Below are 24396 nucleotides of genomic sequence, written 5' to 3'. Positions count from 1 at the left end.
CCCACCTCTGAAACATGAAACACTTAAATGCAGCATACGTCTAAAATAGATGAAATATTTGGAACATACACTTAAAACATGTGTATGAAACATATGCAACATCTAGATAAAACACTTATTGCAACATAAGACTGGAGCGGCTGAAATAATTAGAACATACTCTTGCAACATGTGTGAAACATATGCAACATCCAAATAAAAAAACGCTTAAAAATTGATGAAATATTTTGAACAAACACTTGCAACATATGCAACATCCCAATCTACTTTTGCAACATCCATATAGAACACCTGCAACATCCCTCTAAAATATCTAAAACACTTGAAACATACGCTTGCAACATGTCAGGCACATCACTCTAGTGGGCAGTGACCACCATGTCAGGTGCGCTGAGGAACTCGATAACCGCCTTGATGGGCAGATCAGAGTTGGAAGGCGGCAGAACGAAGAGCACCACGGACTTGGCTCCCTGCGAGCTTCTTCCGCTACCAGGGAATGAGGGGCCTTGAGGCGTACGCAAAGTACGACACAGCCATGATGCCCTCACCGTCACTAGCCGTAGGACAAGGTGATGAGGTGGACACCGACACTAGTGACAATGATGAGGGTAGGGTCAGGTGAGAGGCACGACTCTAGCAGTGGATCCTGGCGTCGCTGAGGTGGGCAAGGGCCATGAGGCGGAGGAAGCGAAGAGGAGCCTGCGACGAGCACGGGGCAAAGGAAGCAGAGCAGAACCTATGGCGAGTGTGTGAGATGGAATGGAAGACATATTTTTTATTTGGAAGGACAACGCTGTAAGGTCAAGATGGCGACAGAGGGGAGTAAATAGTCGTTTCTAAAATTAATCGCGTCGGCTAACCGAAACAAATACGGAATTAAAACAAACGGTCTAGCCAAGACTATGCCCCTCTATCGAAGTTCACAAACACCTTATGAAGATCCTAATTATACAACAAAGGTGCCGGGCTAGCTAGAGCTCATCTAACTAATTCTAGAAGTAAGGTCACACAAACCTATGTCACTAGTATTTCAAGCAACAAGGAAGCTCCTACACATGCTAGTAAGCAAAAGCACAAAGCCACCTAAGCTCACTAACAATGCTCAATAACAAGGCAACCAATGCTAAATTAGAGAGCGCAAATACTTAGCTACATAAACTAAGCAATGTGACTAACAAGGTTACACAAACTAAATTAGCCACGCAAGGGAGCTATTTCTATGCTACACAAGCAAGAAGGTAACTAGTGAGCTACACAAGCTAGCTAGTTACAAGAGCAACTACACAAGCATAATGTATATGAAAATAATTACAAGCTTGTGTAAGAGGATTGCAAACCAACGAGAAGAATAATGTTGACACGGTGATTTTCTTTCGAGGTTTACGTGCTTGCCAACACACTACGTCCCTGTTGTGTCGACTGCTCACTTAGTGGTTCAACGGCTAATTGGCATCACCCGCCAAGCCCGTACGTCGGGCACTGCAAGAACCTACCCTGAAAGTGAGGGTAGCTTAATGACATGCTCAACTAGAGTTGCTCTTCGTGGCTCCCGCGGGGCGAGCACAATACCCCTCACAAAGCTCTTCTTCGGAGCACCGCACAAGCTTCTTGCGGGCTTCGACGGAAACCACCACCAAGCTGTCTAGGAGGTGGCAACCTCTAAGAGTAACAAGCACCATTGGCTTACAAGATGATCACCTTGTGCCACTTGATGCAGCCTCACGATGTAATCGCACTAGAATCGCTCACTCACTCAATTGGATGAACACTATCAAGCTAGAGTGAGTTAGAGGGCTCCGAAGCACTACCACATAAAGTCACCAAGGCTCTAGTGTGCTCAGCTCTACCAAGATGCCGACCAACACTTCTATTTATAGCCCCCATGAAATAGGGCCATTGTACCCCTTCACTAGGCACAGCTCGGGGTGATCGGATGCTCCGGTTAGATCGACCGGACGCACCCGGTCCAGCGTCCGGTCAACGGATGCACGCCACATGTTATCTCCGTTCAACCTCAGTTGCTTGATCTCAACGGACAAGTGATGACCGGACGCAGCATAGTGCCAAGACCGAACACAGGACCCCAGTATCCGGTCACTTCTAGTAAGGTTCCAGTCGTGACCGGACGCGTTCGGTCGGTGATGATCGGACGTAGCATCAGCGTCCGGTCCTTCTCCAATTCTCTGTGTCCCCATGTCAGTGGGACCGGATGCACCCACCTAGCGTCCGGTCGAAGACCGACGCCAGTGCATTCACTGCTTCTACTGACCAGACGCACCGATCCAGTTGAGGCCATCGTCTGGTCCACTCTGTGAAACCCTGTCTTTACCGAGTTGATCCACATCAACTCCAACTCCTTCTCCTTTATAAATGTGCCAACACCATAAAGTGTACACCACCATGTGTATGTGTGTTAACTTTTCACAAACATTTTTCAAAGGATTAGCCACTCAACTTGCCACGTCACTCGATCCTAGCGATGATGTAAAGTTAGATCACTCGAGTGGCACTAGATGATCGATATGCAAACAAGTTTGTACCTCTTGATAGTACGGTCATCTATCCTAAATCCGACCATCAACTTCTCTACACATCTATGACCGGTAAAATAAAATGCTCTAGGTTATACCTTTGCTTTACGCATTCCAATCCATCTCCTCCAATGTTGATGCAACACATGCACCAACACGATCAACAATGATATGATCCACTTCATATCATCACGTGATCATATTGGTTCATCGATCTTGACTTCACTTGCTTTTCACAGTTGTCTTTGTCCATCGGCGCCAAATCTTGCTCAAGCTTCATCGTCACGCGGTCCATCGCTCAAAAGCCTCCGACTTGCCCTTCACGCTTGCAACCGGTCCATCAAACGAAGTCATGTCTTGATCTTCTCCACCTTGATCATATGACTTCATATCATGTCTCATGTGCAATAAGCTCCTTCATCATCACATGTGTGAGCTTTGCAACATCTTTGAGCCATCATCACCGTCATGGCATATGTTGCTCACACATACGTACCTGTGGACTAATCACTTGTGTATCTTACTTAAACACATTAGTCCACCTAAGGTTGTCACTCAATTACCAAAACCAAACAAGGATCTTTCAGACGTCTGAATAGTTTTTTAGCAACGCCACCCTTTTTATTCATCTAGGAGGATTGTATATATTACAAACACCATTAGGTGGATTCAAGAATCAAACATGCCGCCCTAACTCGGCATGGATCAAGATACGAGCTATCCTATGAGCATCGGTATTTGAGTCCCTATGCTCATGTACAAACTCGACAGTTCTAAAATATGCCTTCCTCGCATTGATCTTCCGGATAACTTATCCATAGATTCCAAGATCGCTTTGTTGGATACTCTTCACGACTTTCAGACAGTCACTGACTAACCTGAAACTGTCAGCTCGTAGGTCTGAAGCGAGAGCCATCCCTTCTCTGCATGTAATACCATCACCTACGGGTCGACAATTCCCTGAAGAACCAGCGTCGAGGCTCCCATAAATCGACCATCCTTGTCTCTTGTTATTGCTACCACCGAAGCCGTGGATGTATTATTAGATAAAGCCGTCGACATTGATTTTGACAATACCCGAGGGGGATGCAATCTATGTCGACCTACTTTGGTACACCCGAGCGTGGGGCCGCTGCACTTGCTTCCTCCCCTAGCTGCATCATAAGCCTGTTCACAAAATTATGTGTCCGCGGAGGGCTTCGGTAAACATCTTCGTGGATCTACTTCCGTCGTGCAAACATCTTCATGGTATTTTTTTTGAGTATTTGGGAAGATGGCGCGATGAACGTCCTCGCTGTATCATTTTTATTATCGTTAAAAAAAACAAAAACCGAAGTAATGGAAGTCCAGCTAAAAAGAAGGGAAAGGGCCCAAAAGCCCAGCGAACCCAGCCATCATGTTCGTCCTGCGAATCCAGTCCGTCGACTTCCCCGACGCCGCCGCCGCCTCCGCGTCCCCGGCAGCAGTCGCCGCCGACGAAGTCGGCACCAGCAGAGGCAGCGCTGCCACCTCTCATCCGCTCTCCCCGCTCTCCGGCCACCCTCCCCCCTCTACCACCACATCGTCCATACCTCCTCTCGAGCTCCCCGGCGCAACCCCCGCCGCGCCCGGCCGAAGCCCTAGGATCCTCCACACCCGCGGCGTCATCCACCTCTACCACTTGTCGTCGTCCACCTCCACCTCCTCCTCCTACGCCTCGGCTGTCGCCGCCACCTCCTCCTCCTCGTCCGGGCCGACCGCCCCGCAGCTTGCCTCCGACTCGCACCTCCCGGTAACTACTCTTCCTCGGGTTCTCTCTTATTGCCTTCCGCGCGCTTACGCCAGTTGCTTTCTGTCTCCCTCTCTCAGCCATGTCGCGGTACGCGCCTCCTGGTGCTCGCCGTTCCGACGCGCGTTTCGCCGGACGACTTTGTTCGCTTCTGCGGCCCTTACCTCGAGCGTGCCTCCGACATTCGTTTCATCAGGTCAGTTACCGCCTTAAAAACAAATGGCAACATGCCCTGTTTAGTGAGGAATTTACTTACACATGCTGTTCGAACGGTAGGGATGATGGAGTGGAGGACCGGTACAGCGTCCTTGTGGAGTTTGAGGACCAGAATAGCGCTGAAAGGTTCTACGCGGATCTCAATGGCTGGAGGTTCTCAACCTCTGAGGTGTCAAATATTCTTAGTTGAATTCCAGTTTATTTGCTGATCATATTCGAGACTGTTGCTAAATTGGCGATTAACTCTTGTTCCATGGTGTAGCGAGAGGTGTGCCATGTTCTGTTTATAGCTGCTGTGCAGTATACACCTTCCTCAGAGGTTGCCACAACTCCACCGGCTGGATCCACTGAACTTCCAATGTGTCCTGTTTGCATTGGTGAGCTTACTGTTTTGTATTTTTGTTTCTCGGTTGACTCTGCAATACAATTTATAGTCATGTGTACACGTCACCATGGTGTCACATTTGAATTCATGTTGTGATCTTTGATGAAGAGATTTAGGCACTTCTGTTCTATGCTTGGAAAAACATTTCTGCAAAATCCCCGAACTTATCAGTCTTGGAGTTCTGTTTACTTGAAGGCTTAACTAATAACCTTACTCCTGCTGCATATTCCAATACCTTTCAATTTTGAATTTTTGACGAATTACTTTAGAGCTGCCTTCAGGGAGCAGCTTTCTAACCTACTAGGATCGTACCCATATTGAATTATGTTGTATCAAACTGTGCATCCAAGTTTGTTTTGAGGAAAAAAAGAAAACTAATCATGCGTTGTCTAGCCAACATTATTATGTACACATGTGACACTTCATAAATAGACGCTAAATTTCTTATTTTCCTGACTATAGTTTTTAACTTTAGATACCTTTCTGTTTGATGCAACAGCAACACTTCATCTATTATTTTTACTTTTCATATTTTGTTGATTGTTTAAGTTGTCTGCCCTGTTTACGGTACACCTAACTATTCTCTGCCATCTTAATGTGTTAATTTATCAGAAAGATTGGATCAAGACATCAGTGGGATTTTGGCAACTACTTGTGATCACTCTTTCCAATGCTCATGTGTTTCAGTGTGGGCCAATTCATCCTGTCCGGTAATGAATGATTGTTTTGCTCTTAAATAATTTGCCCTAGGGCAGTAAACAGTCAAAACATGGGCTCGCTGTGGCGTTTATTATTTCTTTCTATGATGTATACATTGTACTGGATTTGAAATAACAAGTACGTCATATAAATTTATAGTTGTGTTATTTGTGCATTCTTGATGACTAGTGAATTTATGGGGTGCTTGATATTCTTTACAACAGTTTGGACCTCCCCCCCCAACACCAAACACACACAAACTTGCTAATTTGATATGCTGGCCACCCAATATGAACTTACCCAGAGGCAGGGACATATACATGATACTGCTTACTGAATTCACTAGATGCCTACATGTATATCTTCCAAGTAATTGCACAAGGAAAAAATATTGAGTTTGGTAATGGAAACCATGTGAGTCATAGGGACATTATACTCAGGAAATGCTTGCTTATGTGCTCCAATTTATTATTGCCAGTACTTCAACTAGAAGTGATATCGAGTTACTTCCAGTGTATTGAGAATTATGAGAAATGAGAACGTTTTCCTTTCCATTATCACATATGGAACTTTATTGAGCATGAGTTGGGCCTTTACCAATAGCTGTTTGCATTTCAGGTATGCCAGTTTTGTCAGAAACAGTCTGAAAATTCTACATGTTCTGTTTGCCAAACCACTGGAAACCTCTGGATATGTGTGATATGTGGTTTTGTTGGATGTGGAAGGTATGCCATTACTGACTTACTCCCTTCAGTTAGTGAAAACTGACGTTTTCAGACAAGAAAAACAAGCTACATGCAAGTCACATTTGTTGTCTGAAACGTTAACTAAAGTTAGCTGGAGGTATTAATATTTTCTGCTGTAAGTCAGTAACCAGTAATCATTGCCATCTTAAGGGTGTTCATATTAAAGTATTTTTACATACATAATTACATAGTCCAAGTTAAGACTGCTACATGGAAAGACATTCATTTATAATGATGCGGACATTAGTTATTACCAGAAGATTGAAATACACAGCTTGGTATTCATTGAACCTCTCTGTACCTGGCCAATCAATCTTACTATTATAGTTGTAAAAAAAAATCAACCTTACCAATATTGACTTCGATGTTCTAGGTATAAAGAAGGCCATGCGAAACAGCACTGGAAAGACACTCAGCATTGCTATTCACTAGATTTGGAAACACAGCGTGTTTGGGACTATGTTGGTGACAGTTTTGTACATCGGCTGAATCAATCCAAGAGTGATGCAAAGCATGCTAAGTTCAAATCAAAATGTAAGTATTCTGGGGATGACTGTGTAAACTGCTCGTGCAATGATGACTCTGACATGGGTGGAGCTATGTTCAACAGCAAAGCTGAAACAGTAAGAATTTTAAGTTCACTTGATTTGAATTACCCTCTCATGTTTTGCTGTTAATCTCGTTTTATAAATTACATACACCGTGCTCTTCTCAATAGATTGTGGACGAGTACAATCGCCTCCTGGCAAGTCAACTTGAAACTCAGAGAGAGGTGTAGTCCATACCTGCTAAGTTTTCTATGTCAGTATTGAAAGCAAAGTTTGTCTCTGATGTATAGATTGTACAGACTTTGTTAGCCAGTTGAAAACGTAGTTCATCTCTGATGCATTCATCTGCCTAATGTTCATACTCGTAGTATTATGAGGGTCTGTTGTCTGAGGCTAAAAGAAACAAGGAGCACCAGATTTCTGAAGCTGTTGATAAAGCTGTAAATGATAAGCTTCAAGAGATGCAACTTAAGCTTGAGAACCTTATTGTGGAGAAAACGAAAATTGCAGATGTGAGCATTTTATCTCATGCATATTTATCAAGCACAGCCAGCTGTTAGCATTATTATAACCAATTGTCTCGTTGTGTTGATATTTTTCTGCCTTTCTGCAGATGAACGAAAAACTCACTAGGAGCCAAGACATGTGGCGTCAGACACTAAGAGATATAGAGGAAAGGTGTGTTTGATTTCTGCAAATAGGAAACAGTGTTATTATGGTTTCAAAAACAGAAATAATACTATAAGGCTACAAATGGCATCCGCTGAAGTAACCCAAGTCATTGATATTTGCAATGATCCAATGAACTATATATATTTTTAAGTCCCAGTTCAGTGAAAAGGTCACTCTGTGTGACCACAAGTTTTCCTTTTTGTTTGTTGATATTAATAATTAGGTGTGCATTGTCAGGGAAAGAGCACAGTTGAAGTCCAAGGACGAAATGATTCTCGATCTGGAAGAACAGGTGCTTTTCATTGTTTTTGTGTGAAGTATACATTTTCAGAGGGTGGTATTTGTTGTTCAGTAACAAGGGCCACTCCTTGACACTTGTCTTGTAAAATTCTTGCAGATAAAGGATTTCAAATTTTCCATCAAACTGCAGAAGTCAATAGAGAAGAACGACGGTGTCAAGGGTGGTACCCTGGTTCCACTCCCTACAGTTTCGGATTCTGGAGGCAAGGGTAAAAGGTCATCAAGAACAAGCAAGAGGAGGAATTAGTAGCCTTTGCTGGCTAGCATTTAGTCTTGACTGGAACACACGTATGCGAACCTTATTGGCATGTATTTACTTGGTATGTGTTTCCCGGATAAACTTCTTCGAAGATATGAACTTGGATACTACATGCGGAAAACACAATCTATATTGAAGAGATGTAACAAGTGGAGTGCCTTGAAATTTGTTCATCTCATAACCACATACAGAGCCAAATCTCGAAGCATTGCATGTCAAACGCTAGAATACATGAAGAATGGGATCGTCAGACGCCTGGCCTCATTCGGGTTCCACCTGCCTTCTGAGTTCTTCGACGGTACAAGTTTCTGAATTTGGTATGCTACTGCGAGTTAACACGAGCTAAGACCTTTTGAGAAAAAGAAAAAGAAAAAGAAAAAGAGACACAGAGGAGCCATGACGTGTGGCGGTCAGGCAATACTTAAACATCTCTGCCTTTTCACTTGCAGATGGATGAAAAATTATCTGAGGAGGCATGATGTAACTATTTTCAGTCCCCACGAAGTTCCTAAATACCTAACAAACATATAAACAACATCTTCCATAATATAATTTGATCAAATGAGCTTCCAATGATGTCAATAGGAGCTGCAACGCAACACCACACTCACAAACCTTGGTGATTGCCTTCGAAGTGTCGAGCCATATCTCGCTCCAAGTGGTGACTCCGTGGAACCGTTATTATAACTTGATGATCCATTAAATAGACGGATTAAATTCTTCTCCTTTTCTGCTTATTGATATGGTAACTTTGTGATCCCCTGAACAAACAAATTTTAACTATTTGTTTAACTGGCATGGACTTTATTTATCTATTTCACTTACAGTTCGTATTTATACCAAACTACTGATTTTATTAATTTTTATTTCGAATTTAGCTATATCAGTCATATTTCGTATGGACTCCTCAGTGAAATCTAACCGTTACAGTGCGTACTCTTTTATTGTTTATTATGATAAATCTCATAATTTTTAGACCCTGTCGGTGAAGATGGTGGCTTCTTTTAATAGTATTGTACAATAATATACTCCTTTCATTTCAAATTATAAGTCTTTCTAACTTTCTAGGAGAGTCAAAACATCTCAAGTCTGACCAAATTTATATAATAAAATAATAACATTTATAATACCAACTAAGTATCATTAGATTCTTTATTAATTATATTTTCATAGTATATCTATTTGATGTCATAAATCTTTGTAATTATCTCTATAATTTTAGTCAAACTTAAGATGTTTTGACTATCCAAGAAAGTTGGAATGACTTATAATTTGAAATGGAGAGAGTACGGGATAAAGTGCTAGAAAAATTCATTCATCCCATAACCAAGTACAACCATCGTACACGACCTCCCAGCATTTCAAGTCAGACACTAGGATACATGCAAGATTGCACATGCAATGCAACTTCAATAGACACTACAGGGTTTCATGAGTACATCTTATTCCACGGAGGCAGTCAGCCATCCTGATGTTGTGATCTATATTTTGAGCATGACAGAGCGCCCATAAGGATGGCAAAATGAGAATGCAACAGTGGCCCAAAATGCCAACACAAACGAAGCAGCGCTGACCACGTCAAGGATTACATCGTCAGATGCCTCACCTGCATCTTCCAGCACAGGGGAAACGGAACCTGATCCAGCAGAACACCCATGGCCCAGTGACATGTCTTGGAGGTTCTTGTTGCCTTGGTAGCTGCCCATGCTGAAAGTGCCAAACTGGCCAGAGTCTGGTATGCATCCTGATAGGTTATTGTATGCCACAGAAAACATCTCCAGCGATGATAACCGAGTCAACTCCCATGGTATCGTTCCATTTAACTCATTGTTTGACAAATCCAAGCTTTCTATCTCAATCATATTTCCAAGGGTAGCTGGAATTCTGCCGGTAAATGAATTGTGTGACAAATTGAGGGACTTAACATTACTCAGATTTTCCAACCTCCCCAGGAATTTCTCCTGATAACATGTTTCTAGATAGGTCGATGCCAAACATCATACTGACAAAGTTACTATCATATGTGTAAAGATTCCCTTTAGTATAGAATTTAAACCATTTGAGGTGATACTGATCAGAATACATGAAAGATAAGTCATCAGGATCAAAACTAGCAATTTCCGTTCCAGAGGACATATCAAAACTGAAGCCAACAAGCGAAAGGTAATCTGCTTGATATCCAAAGGACAGGCCACCAATGCAAGGTGGTAATGAACCCGAAAGTTTGTTGTGTGAAAAGTCAATTATAGTAAAGAAGTGGAGGCGACATATATTTGGGGAGATACTTCCCTCAAACAAATTGCTGTATAGGCTCTGTTCGGCTGTCATTATAAGCCGACTTATCAGCAATGGTACAATATTTTTCTCTCCCAATAAATCAGCCGTACAAATCAGCACAAGCGGCTTATAGACCAGCAGCCCTAATAGAAGCATCCTGATTTGGGAAATATGTTGTATCCAGTCAAGAGTACCTGTAAACCGATTATATCTTAGATCCAGAACTCTGACATAGGAGCTATTGAAAAAAAACACTAGGGATGCCTGATATGGAATTTCCCGACATGCTCAGAACTTGCAATGGTAAACTGCCATTACAGTTTGGTATAGACCCCATTAACTTGTTGTCTGACAAATCTAAAAAGAGAAGGCCAGTCAGTTTGCAAATAGTAGGATCAATTTCACCAGTTAAGTTGTTGCTCAGAACTGCCAAAAAAGGGAGATTCCAATATGAAGCAGTGAGATTGCCAGACAAGTTGTTATCGTGTAAATCCATGATATACATATTGATTGCGGACAGATTGCTGGGGAGTGTTCCTTCAAACCTGTTGCCGCCAAGGCTTATTTCAAGCACGGATAAATTATTGGCCCCACCAAGTATTGGACCCCCGAGATTGTTATCTGAGAGCTTCAAGATTGGGACATCAAGATCAGTGAACAAACAGGCATGCACTTCTCCTATAAATTTATTATTTGATAGGTCCACTAACTGTATGCCACTAATGTTGCACAATGACAGTGGAATATATCCGGAGATGTTGTTATAGGAAGCATCTAGAGCTTCAAGATTTGGAAAGACTGAGCTGATGTTGTTTGGCAACTGTCCTTCAAAATGGTTCATAGATATGTTGATAAATGAAAGATTAGATTGGTGCCACCACATTGGATCTACTGATCCTACTAGCAAATTGTTTGAAAGATCCAAATATAATAGAGTTGCTTCATTGGTAAAGATCCAAATGAGAATATTTCCTGTCAATTTGTTGCTAGACAAGTCAAGAACTTGTAAATGATGTTGTGTGCCAAGGAACGGAATGATGCTGTTGTCGATGTTACAATCAGAGAGCATTAGTGACCTGAGTCGAAAATGAGGTACCTATCCACTGAACGTCACGCCAACAGTCAAATCAGCGTTCATGGATAGCTCTACAGTCTCGAGCACGGTAAGGTTTCTTAGCCAGAATAAATCAAATGTCCCCTCTAGTTTATTTCTTGCTAATATAAGAGTTTGAAGCGACGGAGAAAGATTTGAAGATGGGCTTGAAGGAGGTTATCTGACATATCCAAGTACTTAAGGTGTGGAAGCTCAAATAAGGAAGCTGGGATGGTTCCGGTCAATTGATTTCCCTGTAGATGCAATTCTCACAAGTTCTTCAAATTTTTGAAAGCTGTTACATATACACACTTAAGTTATTAGGGCAAAGTACACTTTTCAACCTTCAAATTGCATGTCAGTCTAATTTTCAACCCTAAACTGTGAATCCAAATAATGAACACATTCTAATTATCGTAACTGGAAAATTTTGGTCGTCTAGCTGGTTTCATAGGTGGGTTTCTATTTTCTAAAAATAATAAAAATCTGATTTGATCTCTTAAAATTCATAAAAGAATTATTTTAAAGCAGAAAAAGTAAAACTAGTAAGATTTTTTTTAAAATGTTATCGACCTGTTTATGGTATATACATATATATTTGAAACTGGTTTATTTATGTTTTTGTTGTTTTATTGCTTGTAGTCATGCTCATTATTTTTTAAAACAAATAAGATCCAAATATCTCTAAATAGAGTATCAGCAGATAGATAACATTTTTAAAAGAAACGTGGAACTACATTTTTATTTAAAATAAATAAATTATAAAAAAATTTAAAAACAAACCAGATTTTTGTTGTTGTAAAAAATAGAAAACCAAACCATTACCAAGTTTTGTAGTTGAAGGTTGAAAATCAGACTTACATATACAACTTGAAAGTTGAAAAATACTAGATGTTACGAACAACACTAACACACAAATGTTTTACTAGCTTGCCACTGTACCTGTAGTCTGAAGGGTACCGTTCAACTCGACAGAAGCAAGATTGATTACTTCAAGAGAAGCCAATTTTCCGACAGATCCCATGATATCATCATCCCCAACGAAATTTTTTTCAAGGTTGAGATTCCGGAGCTTAGTCAATCCATGAAGACCTGAGGATTAATTGGAGCTTTCATTGGACTATGAAAATGTTTTGTTCAGAGAGAGGTATATATAGGAGCAGCCATGGGTACCGTCAAAATTCTGTAAAGAAGCGAAACTGAAATATAGATCCAGTAACTGGAGCTCATGAAATGGAGAGAACAGATTCAGGTCTCAGAACACACGATCCTCGATGGCATACAAGTCCAAGTACACATGGTGCAACTTTGCCATGTTCACTTGAACTTATCGGTCGTACCGTTTCAGCGAAATGATAGTGTTTTTCTCTCACAACAAATCAACATCAGCATCAGCATCAGCCGTTTTTCCGGCCAGCCGAACAGGGCCGAAGCAGTCGTCGCTCTGCCCCCCATGAAGCCGGGACTTCGTACTGCCCCAACGAAGCTGGGACTCTCTGGTTTCCCTCTATCAGCAAAGACCGGATACGCAGAAGAGCGATCCTCTCCTCAGCGACGCAGCCGCGTGTGATGTGAAACATGGACTGCAGCGTGCATATGAGAATGAGCCAGAACATGGTTTCCAACGGAGACGAGACGCTCATCTCTCTGGAATGGTTTATTTTGCCCTCTTGCCTGTCTGCACAAACTATGGGGATGCACTCAGCCAGCTCTCAGGTGTTATTACTTTATATGGATCTACATCTACTTAGTTCTGCGTAGTAGTTGCCATCTGCCTGTCCAGCGCCCTCCGTCCTTGACAGCCTGATTCCCTACGACCAGACTCCAGTTGATTGACTAAGACAGGACTGCGTTCACGCCTGTCGTGCACTTGTGCTCGGCCGCCCACGATTGAAAGGTGCAGCGAGCAAAAGCAGCCCATGAAAGCTCTCGCAGTCTTGAGTCTTCCTTTCGGTCAATACTTGGTCCTTATTGGCACTTCACCCATAGTCCATAGAATCCTTGTCTGGTGCTGCTTCCAGATGACTTATGACCCCCCGGCTCGTTCCTACTAAATTCCTTCATGATACTACTACCATGACCATCGATCGTGGATTATAAGCTGGAACAGTATTTTTTTTTCACAGCAAACCAGCCATCAGTACTTCTGGCTTATAATCCACGATCGTTTCAGCCGAAACGAACAGGCTGACTGGCTGATCCTTCCTGGCAACGAGCTTCAGTTGTTTCTGATATCTACCAGAGAAGAGAGAACGCATTGACCACTGCCTGCTGATTCAGTGCAAGCTCATTCTCCCGTGACCAACCGCTCAATTTCTTTCTTCACGACGAGGTGCCAGGACAGGCATCTGCCTGATCGGATCCTGTACAGGATTAGGTAGGTAGGTTCAAGTACTGCTAGCATCGCAGTATTACACTGTCTGATACTGCTCATGACTTCGTTCACTCCAATCCAGAATTGCCTGCCAAGGACGCTTATTTTCAGACCTGACTGAAGCACAACCGGATCTCCATTTTATTTCGGTGGATGTTATTGCCCTCCCCCCAGAATTAGGAGCAGCCTGCCTCTATGCCTTTCTGAATCCTGGACCTGAGGCTCGTCTGTAGTTTCTCCGTTGAAACCAAGACGCAGTGCGTGCTCTGACTCCACTGTTGCTGCATCTCACGGACGCACGGAATACTCAGGTGATGGCTAAAATAAAAACTCAGATGATGGCTTAAACCAAATTTTTTTTAAAAACGCTACTTAGGTGATGGCTAAAAAAAAATACTCGCCGTTGCCGGGGATCGAAACCGGGTCGTCCGCGTGACAGGCGGAAATACTGACCACTATACTACAACGACTTGGTTTACTACAGTCGATGTTAACTCTATTTGGATTGATTTCATCCATCTATCATCTGCCAACAGTTAACATGTTCAACGGAACAACCACAATCGTGTGCATCAACATGGTCAAAAGTCAAAACTAGGAGGTAGCGTGATGTCACGTATCGCGCACGTTGGGAACAGCCGGCTCCAGCTGCAATTGTGACTATATGCCTTGATGGGATGTCGTCGGATTCACATCAACGCACATGTGTTGGAGTGGATTGGAGCGAAATTTAGTTCAAATTCCACTCCAATCCACCTCAACACGGATTAATGCAAATCTGACTACATCCAAACAAGGCCGTAAGAAACAGTGCTCGGTTAGATCTACAAGTATTCTTTCGCGATCGGTGTACACCCGTATTTCGTTAAGGAGAAGAGGACTGCTGACAATCAAGCCTGCCGAGTATTGCGAGTGGCAAGCTGGCAGGTGTCGAATAACTAGAGACAAAAGCAGCATTTCTCGAAGTGATCTACGTGTATTCACCTTAATTCATATATATTGAAGTGAATTATAGTAAAAATTAGTTTTTATTTTTCTTATAATTTACTTTAATACATATAGATTGAGATAATATATATGCATTCAAACAAGTCCTTGTTATTTTTTTTTTTGAAATAACAAGTTTGTTGATTAGGGTGGATTTTTGTTCTCACGGTGAAATAAAGATCTACAAGATCTTTCACTGGCCACTACCACTTCGCAGCCCAATACACAGAGTCACGGCCCAACGAAACCTCTGAGTCCGAGTTTGAAATCTCCAGCGTGAGTTTCGGCCTTTTGGCACGCCGTTTGTGTTTCTGAAACCGTGACTTCCGACCTCATCGGCGGTATCTTCGCCACGGCGATTCCCCTCTCCCCTCCGCACTGTTCGTACCGCTGGCGACCGTCCCGCCCTCCACCACCACCGCTGCTCCGAACTGCAAACCCAATGTTGAGCAAGTTGGCAAGCCCTCCAACGGCATCACCGCAACGGTCTAAAAAAATCTCGCCAGCGCTCGCCGCGCGCCGCTGGCCGTGGCGAATTTGCGGATCGATCAGTCCTATTCTCTTCACCCTAGCCTCCCCCGCCCTTCTCCATCCGTGTTCGCCAAACGTCGCGCGTGCAGGTCGCTCGCTCGAGTTCCCTAGCTACCACTCGCCTAATTGGCTTATCGCCTTCTCTTTCCACTTTGGTTCTGAATTCTGAGCATTTTCGATCTTGCTGTGCACGCGCAGGATGGCGAGGGAGCGCGGCGGTGCTCGCACTCCGGCGATGCCTTCTGCGTCGAGTCCGGAGCGAGGAGAACGTGCCGCCGGGTGGCGCTTTGGATACCGCGCCTTTGACTCCCGCCCCAACGGAGCCTGCCGCCGCCTCCCGGCCTCCCCTCCGCGCTATCCAGCCGCACGGGCAGCCCCGGCCGCTGCAGGCGATGCCCAAGAAAGGTTTTGGGGTTAAGAAGGCAGCGAGCAAGGGCAAGAAGCCGACGACAGGGGAAAGTTCTGCGGTTGTCCCTCGTCCCAAAGTGCGAGATGCCATCTTGATCTGGGAAGAGAATTGCAATCGTAATGTGCAGGTGAAATAGATCTACCGCTACTTACCCTTGTTACTCTGTAGTTAAACTGAGGCTGCTCAGTACTGTTTCGACTCATATATGACCTTTGATTGACACTCTTTGAAAGACTATAGAACATATTAGGGATATAAAAGACAGCCCAGCTAAGGCCTCGTTTAGATGCACGTGTATCCACTCCAATCCACATGTGAGTGGATTAGAATGGAACTTAGTTTAATTCCACTCCAATCCACTTCAACATATACGGATTGAAATTAATACATGCGCATCCAAACAAGTCCTAATAGGATTTGGGGCTATTGCAATGCTAGATTAGAATCAAGCATCCACGCAGATTGCACCTTCTGCGGTGCAGCCTTCATATTCATCAACTTGCTATCCTTCTTTTCCATCACAATCCCTTTGCATTCTACCCTCAGTGCCTTTTAAGTTTGATTCTGCACCTCGAGATGCCACATTACATTGCTAAGTCCCATGTCAGCACGACAACCTAATAACTTCTCATATGCTAGCCTGCGGATTTGTATATGTTCTTCCATTTTGGTGATGATGAAAATAACAGAAATCTTAACAATATGCTAATTGATTTTGTGGACAGAATGTTTCGTCAGCACGGCTACAAGATGAGTGTTCTGAGCTAAAAGAATGCAAGCTTGACTTGAGAAAGCACTCAATTTAAACGCAATATACCAACAGGAACTGGCATCTCGCAGTTCTGTTGAGCAAGACAAGGATGAAACCCATAGGCAGGTTGAGGATGAATTGGCTAAGGTGATTACATCGTTAACAGAAGAGGTGTCATCACTGCGACAACAGCTAGTTGTCAGTAACAAAAAAGAAAAATACTATGTTTCATTACTAAAGAGGAAGGAAGAAGTGATTTGTCAGATGGAGTCCCAACTGGACCAGTCAAAGAGAGTCTATGAAAGTAGACTTGAAGAACTGGAGACAGATGCAGAAAATGGATGCTGCTGCTGCTGCACATCGATGATTAGGATGCAAATATATTTAGTTGTTCTTCGTTCTTGTTATCAGATAGTGATGCTTTGCAACATTTTCATTTATTTCTTATGTAATAAGTCATATTGTTCGTTTGGATAGCTATGGGGTCTTTTCATTGATCTCATGTAATTTTCTAACGTTGTTTAGTATTTACAATGTTTTTTTAAGCAGAGAACTACATTAATTTATACTTTTAATGAAAAGCTAGCAACGATATTGTTCATTGAATCATTGTCCAATGGAACCAATAAAATCAGCCTCAAATATCATCGCAAGAATGTTTTCACTCTTGAACGTAGGAGATCATATCAAGGAAGTTATGCTAAAACTTGTGAACAGACACCCTGAATCGATAGGATAATCACGTTACAGGTTTCCTAAGTACAGAATAAAGGATTCAAGACAATCCTTCTACTAGGTAGTCACATTAGTAATTGACAAATGCAAACCCGTGTGTAATCTACTAGCACGAAGTTGAGCCTTTGCCATTGCCTTTTGTTCAAGTGGAGTAATCCTTCCTGATGCTCTTCAGCTTTGTGACAACATCATTCATTTCAGTCCTCTGCGCAGGCAATTCACTGCAGCACGCTAGGCCAAGCTCAAGCACTGACAAAAGAGCCATTTCACTTTCCAAAGAAGCCGTCTTATTGCTCTCGAGATCACCTTGTATTACTATTTCACCTCGGAGTTGCCTGTCATCCACAACGTCTGCAAGTCTCCCTGGAAGTGCTTCAAGAACCCACTGTCGAAGGCTCATTGTTCCAACAAACATGGGATCTGTGGGCCTTCTACCAGTGAAGACTTCAAGTAGCATGATCCCAAAGCTGAACACATCACTCTTCCTCGATGCTTTTCCCATGAATGCATATTCTGTACAACAATTTTTTGTTCAGAATTCAGAAATACATGTTTGATCGATTAACCATACAAAACCTCAGTGCTTTCGAAATCAAATAATCAAATATACCTGCAGCCATGTATCCTATTGTGCCAGGCATGCTTGCTGAAACAGCGGAGCTGTCGTCACCTAACAATATCTTTGCAATTCCGAAGTCCGCAACATGCGCGGTCATCTCTTCATCGAACAGAACATTGCTAGGCTTCAGGTCACAGTGCAGGATAACCTCACCGTGATGATAGTGCAGGTGCTCCATTGCCATTGACACGTCAAGCATAATGTCCAATCTCTTGAGGAATCCTAGCGGAGGGCGGCTTTCAGAGTGCAAGCATGCCTCCAAGCTACCATTGGGCATGTATTGAAGCAGCAAGGCTCTGAACTCTAAGTTTGAACAAGTGCTAATTATCCTAATCAGGTTGCGGTGCCGGACCATACGTAGAACTTCACACTCAATGTCAAAACTCGTCATAGCTTGCTCCACATGCTTGTTGAGCACTTTAATCGCAACCACCATTCCATCGTCCAGTCGACCTTTGTAAACCTTGCCAAAACTTCCAGCTCCCAGCATGTTATCCTCGCTGAAATTGTCCGTTGCACGAACAATCTCATGATATGACACAAACCTATGTGTGATTACATCATCTCCATTGCCAGTAGCTGCTTCCTTTACTTGATTCTTTGCAATATATCTTTTGGTCAAGAGGTATATGCAGCTGGCTATAACCAAAAAGATTATGGTGACACAAGGGAGCAGGATTTTTAGCAGGCGCCTATTTGTTGTTGAGCGAGAATTTCCCTGGCATGGAGAAAATCCTAGACGGGGAACGCCGCACAACCCATCGTTCCCTATCAAAGATTGCAAGGTGATGTTTCTGAAAACACCACCGTCTGGTACTGGACCTTGTAACTCGTTGAAAGACAGGTTCAAACTGGCAAGGTAGGTTAAGCCTGCCAAGTATACTGGAATGGTACCTGAAAGATTGTTGGAGGACAGGTCCAGTGCTGCCAAGTTAATCAAATTGCGAAAGGTGTATGGAATTGAACCATTAAACGAATTGTGGGACACGTTTAGGTAAGTCAACATGGTAAGCTGTTGAAAAGAATCTGGGAGGCTGCCAGACAAACGGTTTGCAGAGAGATCTATCGTGTCGATTTGTTTCATATGACCAAGATCAGATGGTAACACACCAGTCAGAGAGTTGTGGGACAGATTAAGGTTCACGAGGTTATCCAGAAGAAACAAGCTTGCTGGCAAACCTGAAGATAGCTGGTTTTGAGATAAGGAAATGTACTCTAACATAGTGAGATTACCGATGCCATCTGGTATTGGGCCAGAGAAATTGTTGTCGTAGAGACGCAGCTGAACCAGTCTCCTGAGCATACCGATCTGAGCCGGGATGGGACCAACGAAACTATTGCCAGAGATGTCGATCCTCTCAAGACTCTCCATGGTCATGATGGATGGTGGGATTTCCTGGCTTAGCTGGTTGTTCATAAGAATAAGCGAGCTGAGACCGCTTAGATTGGATATTGTCGAAGGAATTCCGCCAACCAGCTTGTTGCCAGTGGCATCGATGACGCGGAGCTCCCTGGAGAGGTTTCCGACATAATCTGGAAGTCTTCCGGTGAAGGAATTCATCTGCAAATTTATGAAGTTGAGCTCCCTGCTATTGGCGAGGCCAGCCAAGAAGCCAAGGTCCCCTTGGAGGAGGTTTTGTCCAACGTTGAGTCTCACAAGTGATCTCATGTTCCCAAGTGAGGTTGGTACTGATCCAGTCAGCATACAAAAGTCCATCTCTATGTCAGATAATTCAGTCATATTGCCAAGAAAAGATGGGAAGGAGCCTGTCAGTCGATTGACTGAAAGCATCAGGATGCTAAGATGCGTGAGCTGCCCAAATTGCACTGGGATCTCTCCATGGAGCCTACAGAACGAAAGGTCAAGCCTTTGGAGCATGGTGAGATTGCCAAGGACATCAGGGATTGGACCGACGAGGTCATTCCCTCCGAACAGAAGGCCAGTAAGAGCAGGCAGCTTGCCCAGCCATGTCGGCACAGGACCAGAGAAGTGATTCGAAGACAGCGAGATGATCCGGACGTCCTTGCTCGACGCAAGGCCCGGCGGAACTGGACCCGAGAAGTTGTTCAGGGACAGGGATATCACCTGCAGCATTGGGAGGCTGAAGGTGACGTTGTCGCCTGGGATTGGGCCAGTCAGATTGTTATTGGCCATGTACAGCATTCTGAGGCTGGACATGTTGAACATGGCTGGGGGCATCGCACCAGAGAGGTGGTTTACCTGCAGGGCGAGGAATTCAAGCTTGCGCAGGGAGCCAATGGCGTCAGGTATCCTTCCCGACAAGCTGTTGTTCGCCAGCGAGACATGGCTTAACATGGGCGTGTTGTTGAACAGCTGGGCTGGTATCGCTCCACTCAGTTGATTGACATGTAGAGCTATGAATTCAAGATTGTGCAGCCCCTGCAGCTCCGCTGGGATCTCACCGGAGAGCATGTTGATGCTCGCATCAAGAAACTGAAGGCTCGTGAGGTTCCCAAGCGCCGCGGGGATGGAGCCTGACAGGCGGTTCCGTCCAAGATGGAGGTACCTGAGGCGACGCAACTGGCCGAGCTCTGCCGGGATGGTGCCGTACATGCCGGCGCCGGTAAGGTTGAGCACGGTGAGGAAGGAGAGGTTGCTCAGGTGCGGGCAGAGCGGTCCGACCAGCTGCACGTCCGGCAACACCAGGGCGGTCACGCGCTGCCGGTGGCGCCGGCCGCACGACACGCCGGCCCAGCGGCAAAAGGACACGTTGGCGGGCCAGCCCTCCCGGAGAATGCCGAGAGGGTCGGAAAGCTGCGCCTTGAATGTGAGCAGCGCGGCGAGGTCGGAGGAAGCAGTGCCGGCGGCCGCCCCTTGTTGTAGCGATGCCAAGGTGGTGAATACTGCTGCTAGTACGACGGGCCAGTGCGAACGCGCCATAGCTGCAGCGTGGTGCTTTTCCAATTGCAGGCTTGCTCATCTCTTTGTGAAGCTGAAGCCTATGTAATATCTTGACTGGTTGTAGACTTGTAGTCTAGGACCACAGTCTTCTACAGGCCTGTTTGGATCTCGATCGGTTAACAATTGGCAACTAAAATCTAGCTGTCAATAACTGCTTCAACAACCATCTAACTTAAAAATAGCACGGTAATTGCACGTGCACTAGGACCGAAGTTTCTCAACACTTCATAGCACTTCTAGCAATCCAAACAACGCCCAGTTTAGATCCGAATTTTTTTACAAAATGCAATTGTAGCGTTTTTCGTTATTATTTAATAATTAGTGTCCAATCATAGTCTAATTAGGCTTAAAAGATTCGTCTCGTGGATTTCCACCATGTTCGCTCGTTGATTTCAGCCAGCCCAAACCAGCCAGCCAACAGTATTTTTCTCTCACAACAAACTAGCACCAGCCAGCCCAAACCAGCCCAGAAACCAACCAGCGAACAGACCGTTTGTCTAAACTGTGTAATTAGTTTTATTTTTTATTTATATTTAATGTTTCATATATGCGTCTAAAGATTCGATGTGACGAAAAATCTTAAAAAAATTAGAAAAATAAAGTGGAACTAAACAGGGCCCAGGGAGGAATTCTGCTTGCGGCATCGCAAAACCACTGCAACATCTCCGATCCGCACTTCCCCACAAACGCAATCACGGTCAAAATAAACATGAGGGCTGATCCCTCGTACCGGCGGATCACAATATGGTTAGATGAAAGTAAAAAAAAAAAAAAAATCGGTTGCGTTTGGTTAACAGACGCGGTAGGATGGGATGGACCTATCTTGCATTTTAGAAATTGTATCACTCCATTTGGCGTTTGGTTAAGGGAAAACGAAACTAACCTATTTTCTGTTTGGTCGGGGACATAAAGGCCCTGTTCGTTTCGTTGAAAAAACAAGCCGAAACACAGTTCCGGTTGATTTGTTGTGAGAGAAAAACATTCTTCCGACTAAAAAAACAAGCTGAAAAAGACGAATTATAAGAGAAACGAACAGAGCCTAAAGTAGATCATGAATAGTTGTTGACTTATTATTTTTATTACCTACTTCATAAGTCATAGCATACTGCCTTATTACCTAAACAGATTTAAGATACATTGTGGGATACACTAATGACAATCTAAAAATCATGTATAGGAGTTCTTAAGAATTCTGAAATTAAACTTTGCATACCCCTTGATAATCCTACCATCAACAATAATTACATAAAAAATCAAGTTCTAATTTGTTTTGAATGCTTATGCACATACATTATATGTTTTTTTTTTTGCGAACAATACATTATATGTTATATGTACATGTACTCCGATCCGTAACTAAGCACTACCTGGGTGAGTTGGTGTTGGTGCCTTTACTAGCAACTTATATATATGTGCCGCTTACTACTCAACTATGTACTCCCTCCGTTATTTTATCAGACGCGAGTTAGAATGACACGGTCTTCTTTGACCATTTATTTTATTTTATATTATATTATTTATGCTTATAAACTTATAATCATTGAATAGTATAATTTTTTATAAATTTAATCATATAAAATTTGTATTATAATAGTTAAAAATTATTAGTCTACTTACTAGTCAAAGTTTTTAAAGTTTAAATCTTGATATATGTTGACGCCGGATAAAATGGAACGGAGGTAGTATTACGTAACAGGTAACAAGAACGAGACTGACTGATTTCTAAATAGCTTCGAGGAAGGCGCGCATACTACTTTTAGACAGTTAGACTAGTACTGTACTCCGAGCGTGTTTAGTTGCCCAAATTTTGGAATTTAGGTTACTGTAGTATTTCGTTTTTATTTGGTAAATAGTGTTCAATCGTAGACTAATTAGGGTCAAAACGTTCGTCTCGCAATTTCCAACCAAACTATATAATTAGTTTTTTTTCGTCTACATTTAATGGTCTATGCACATACCGCGAGATTCGATGTGATAGGTACTGTAGAACTTTTTTGAAGTTGGGGTGAGAATAAACACGCGCTCCTTTGTGTGGTGCTAACTGCTAAGGCATTCGGGCCAACAATGCGTACGCTGCGGTGCAAAACGGGTCCATTTTAAAGTAAATGTTCGTCCGAGCCACTGTTTTACTCTGTCCACGCGTGAAGCGGGTCCCTGCTGCCTGACTAATTCCACCGGCCCACTGTTTTTCTCTCTTTTTTCTTTCTCCCGTGGCGCACACTCCAGAAGATTAGACTTTGTGTCGGTATGCAAAGTACAAAGTGGAACATTTGGATTATATGATATCCATATCCGCTGGTATTTGTATCAGACTATAATATCCATATCCGCTGTGAATTATCTGAAATAAAAAAAAGCACGATTGACTATTCTCAGGATCTTTTTGCAGTGTACATGCATGCATCTTAGTTTGATTTCCACTTTTCCATCTCCCTTTTCCCATATTTATTAATCACTACTTTAAAAAAGTCCCACATAATCTTAGAAAATCTAGATCTTACATTTTTATACTTTTAATCTTTTTACACGATATTGATGAGTGTTTATTGTAATTTCTAAGTTGTCCAATACATAGCTAGCTTCTTATGTTTCCAAATTATACCCCAAAGTTCTATGTACTTCATACTCCATAATAATAATAATATGAGAGCCATTGCTATTTCCTGCAGCAACGCGCAGGGAATTCTTCTAGTTAACTTATCCATTTCCATTGTGTGTTTGTATCTGAATGTAATATAAATGCCAAAATGGATGAATTTAAATCTGATTTTATTATTTCTCTATCCGTATCCGTATTCAAAAAATATGGATGGATATTTGATATTATTTGTATCCAAGAAGAATAAAGTACTTGGTGAAATTATCTAACAGATATATCTATGACTATTGCTATTCATTCTATTGATGATTCATAAAGACACTAAGAAACATTATCATGAGGTGCTTGATCAAAAAAACGAGTTCATTTCTTGTTGCCATCGTATACTATTCAGCTTCTTATCTGAATGAAAATATTGTTGTTGCCATCTATCTGTAGCTAGATTCATATACTCCATCTGTCCCTGAATAAATAGATTCCTAAAGTTATCTTAAGTCAAACTTTTGAAACTCTAAAGAAACGCGTCAAGATTCATGGCATCAAATTAATATCATTAGATATATCATAGAATATATTTTCATAATGTGCTCATTTTATATCATAGATGTTGTTTTTTTACTATAAAGTTAATCAAACTTAAGATAGTTTGACTTACACGGATTCTAAGAATTGAATTATTTGGGGACGCAAGGAGTATGTCTCTGCTCGATCCACACACATCAAAAGTTATTGTGAAGTGCTTTATGAAGCATTGGTGGAATGGAATCTAAATGAAATGATCTCAACTTTGACTTTTGATAATTGTACCACAAATGATAAGGTAATCCATGAACTTGTCAAGAAGATAGCAAACAAACACTACTATACAAAGTATTAATAGAGGCGGAGGTTACCCGCCTGTCTTTCTATTTTTTGTATCTCTTGATCAGAGAATAACAAAGGCTGGTCATACTACCACCTCTATATATATTTTT

The 24396-nt window shown here is 42.7% G+C and overlaps 2 protein-coding genes, 1 long non-coding RNA gene, 1 other non-coding gene and 1 pseudogene across 4 annotated transcripts; 2 read left to right on the top strand and 3 right to left on the bottom strand.

The window, feature by feature from the left end:
• Positions 1-3882: 3882 nt before the first annotated feature.
• LOC136496889 (BRAP2 RING ZnF UBP domain-containing protein 1-like) lies at positions 3883-8305 on the top strand. The gene is made up of 12 exons (XM_066492659.1): positions 3883-4302; positions 4380-4495; positions 4576-4684; positions 4778-4892; positions 5513-5610; positions 6218-6324; positions 6719-6968; positions 7064-7117; positions 7262-7405; positions 7507-7571; positions 7803-7857; positions 7963-8305. The coding sequence occupies exons 1-12, from the start codon at positions 3928-3930 to the stop codon at positions 8110-8112; spliced, it is 1638 nt and encodes a 545-aa protein (XP_066348756.1). The 5' UTR covers positions 3883-3927; the 3' UTR covers positions 8113-8305.
• A 1300-nt stretch (positions 8306-9605) lies between these two features.
• Positions 9606-13898, bottom strand: LOC136496188 (receptor-like protein 15; annotated as a pseudogene).
• A 368-nt stretch (positions 13899-14266) lies between these two features.
• TRNAD-GUC (transfer RNA aspartic acid (anticodon GUC)) lies at positions 14267-14338 on the bottom strand. The gene has a single exon. It is a non-coding gene; the product is annotated as a tRNA-Asp (tRNA).
• Positions 14339-15192: 854 nt separating this feature from the next.
• LOC136495307 (uncharacterized) lies at positions 15193-17083 on the top strand. Its single transcript, XR_010768964.1, has 3 exons — positions 15193-15475; positions 15585-15922; positions 16521-17083. It is a non-coding gene; the product is annotated as an uncharacterized lncRNA (long non-coding RNA).
• Positions 17084-17351: 268 nt separating this feature from the next.
• On the bottom strand, positions 17352-20832 carry LOC136498080 (probable LRR receptor-like serine/threonine-protein kinase At3g47570). The gene is made up of 2 exons (XM_066494020.1): positions 17892-20832; positions 17352-17794 (listed from the first exon to the last, which is right to left on the bottom strand). The coding sequence occupies exons 1-2, from the start codon at positions 20800-20802 to the stop codon at positions 17424-17426; spliced, it is 3282 nt and encodes a 1093-aa protein (XP_066350117.1). The 5' UTR covers positions 20803-20832; the 3' UTR covers positions 17352-17423.
• Positions 20833-24396: the final 3564 nt, after the last annotated feature.

The sequence above is a fragment of the Miscanthus floridulus genome, chromosome 12 (genome assembly GCF_019320115.1).
Source record: "Miscanthus floridulus cultivar M001 chromosome 12, ASM1932011v1, whole genome shotgun sequence".
Taxonomy (NCBI): Eukaryota; Viridiplantae; Streptophyta; class Magnoliopsida; order Poales; family Poaceae; genus Miscanthus; species Miscanthus floridulus.
Note: the sequence above shows the minus strand (reverse complement) of the source record. Positions and strands in the feature narration are given on the sequence as shown.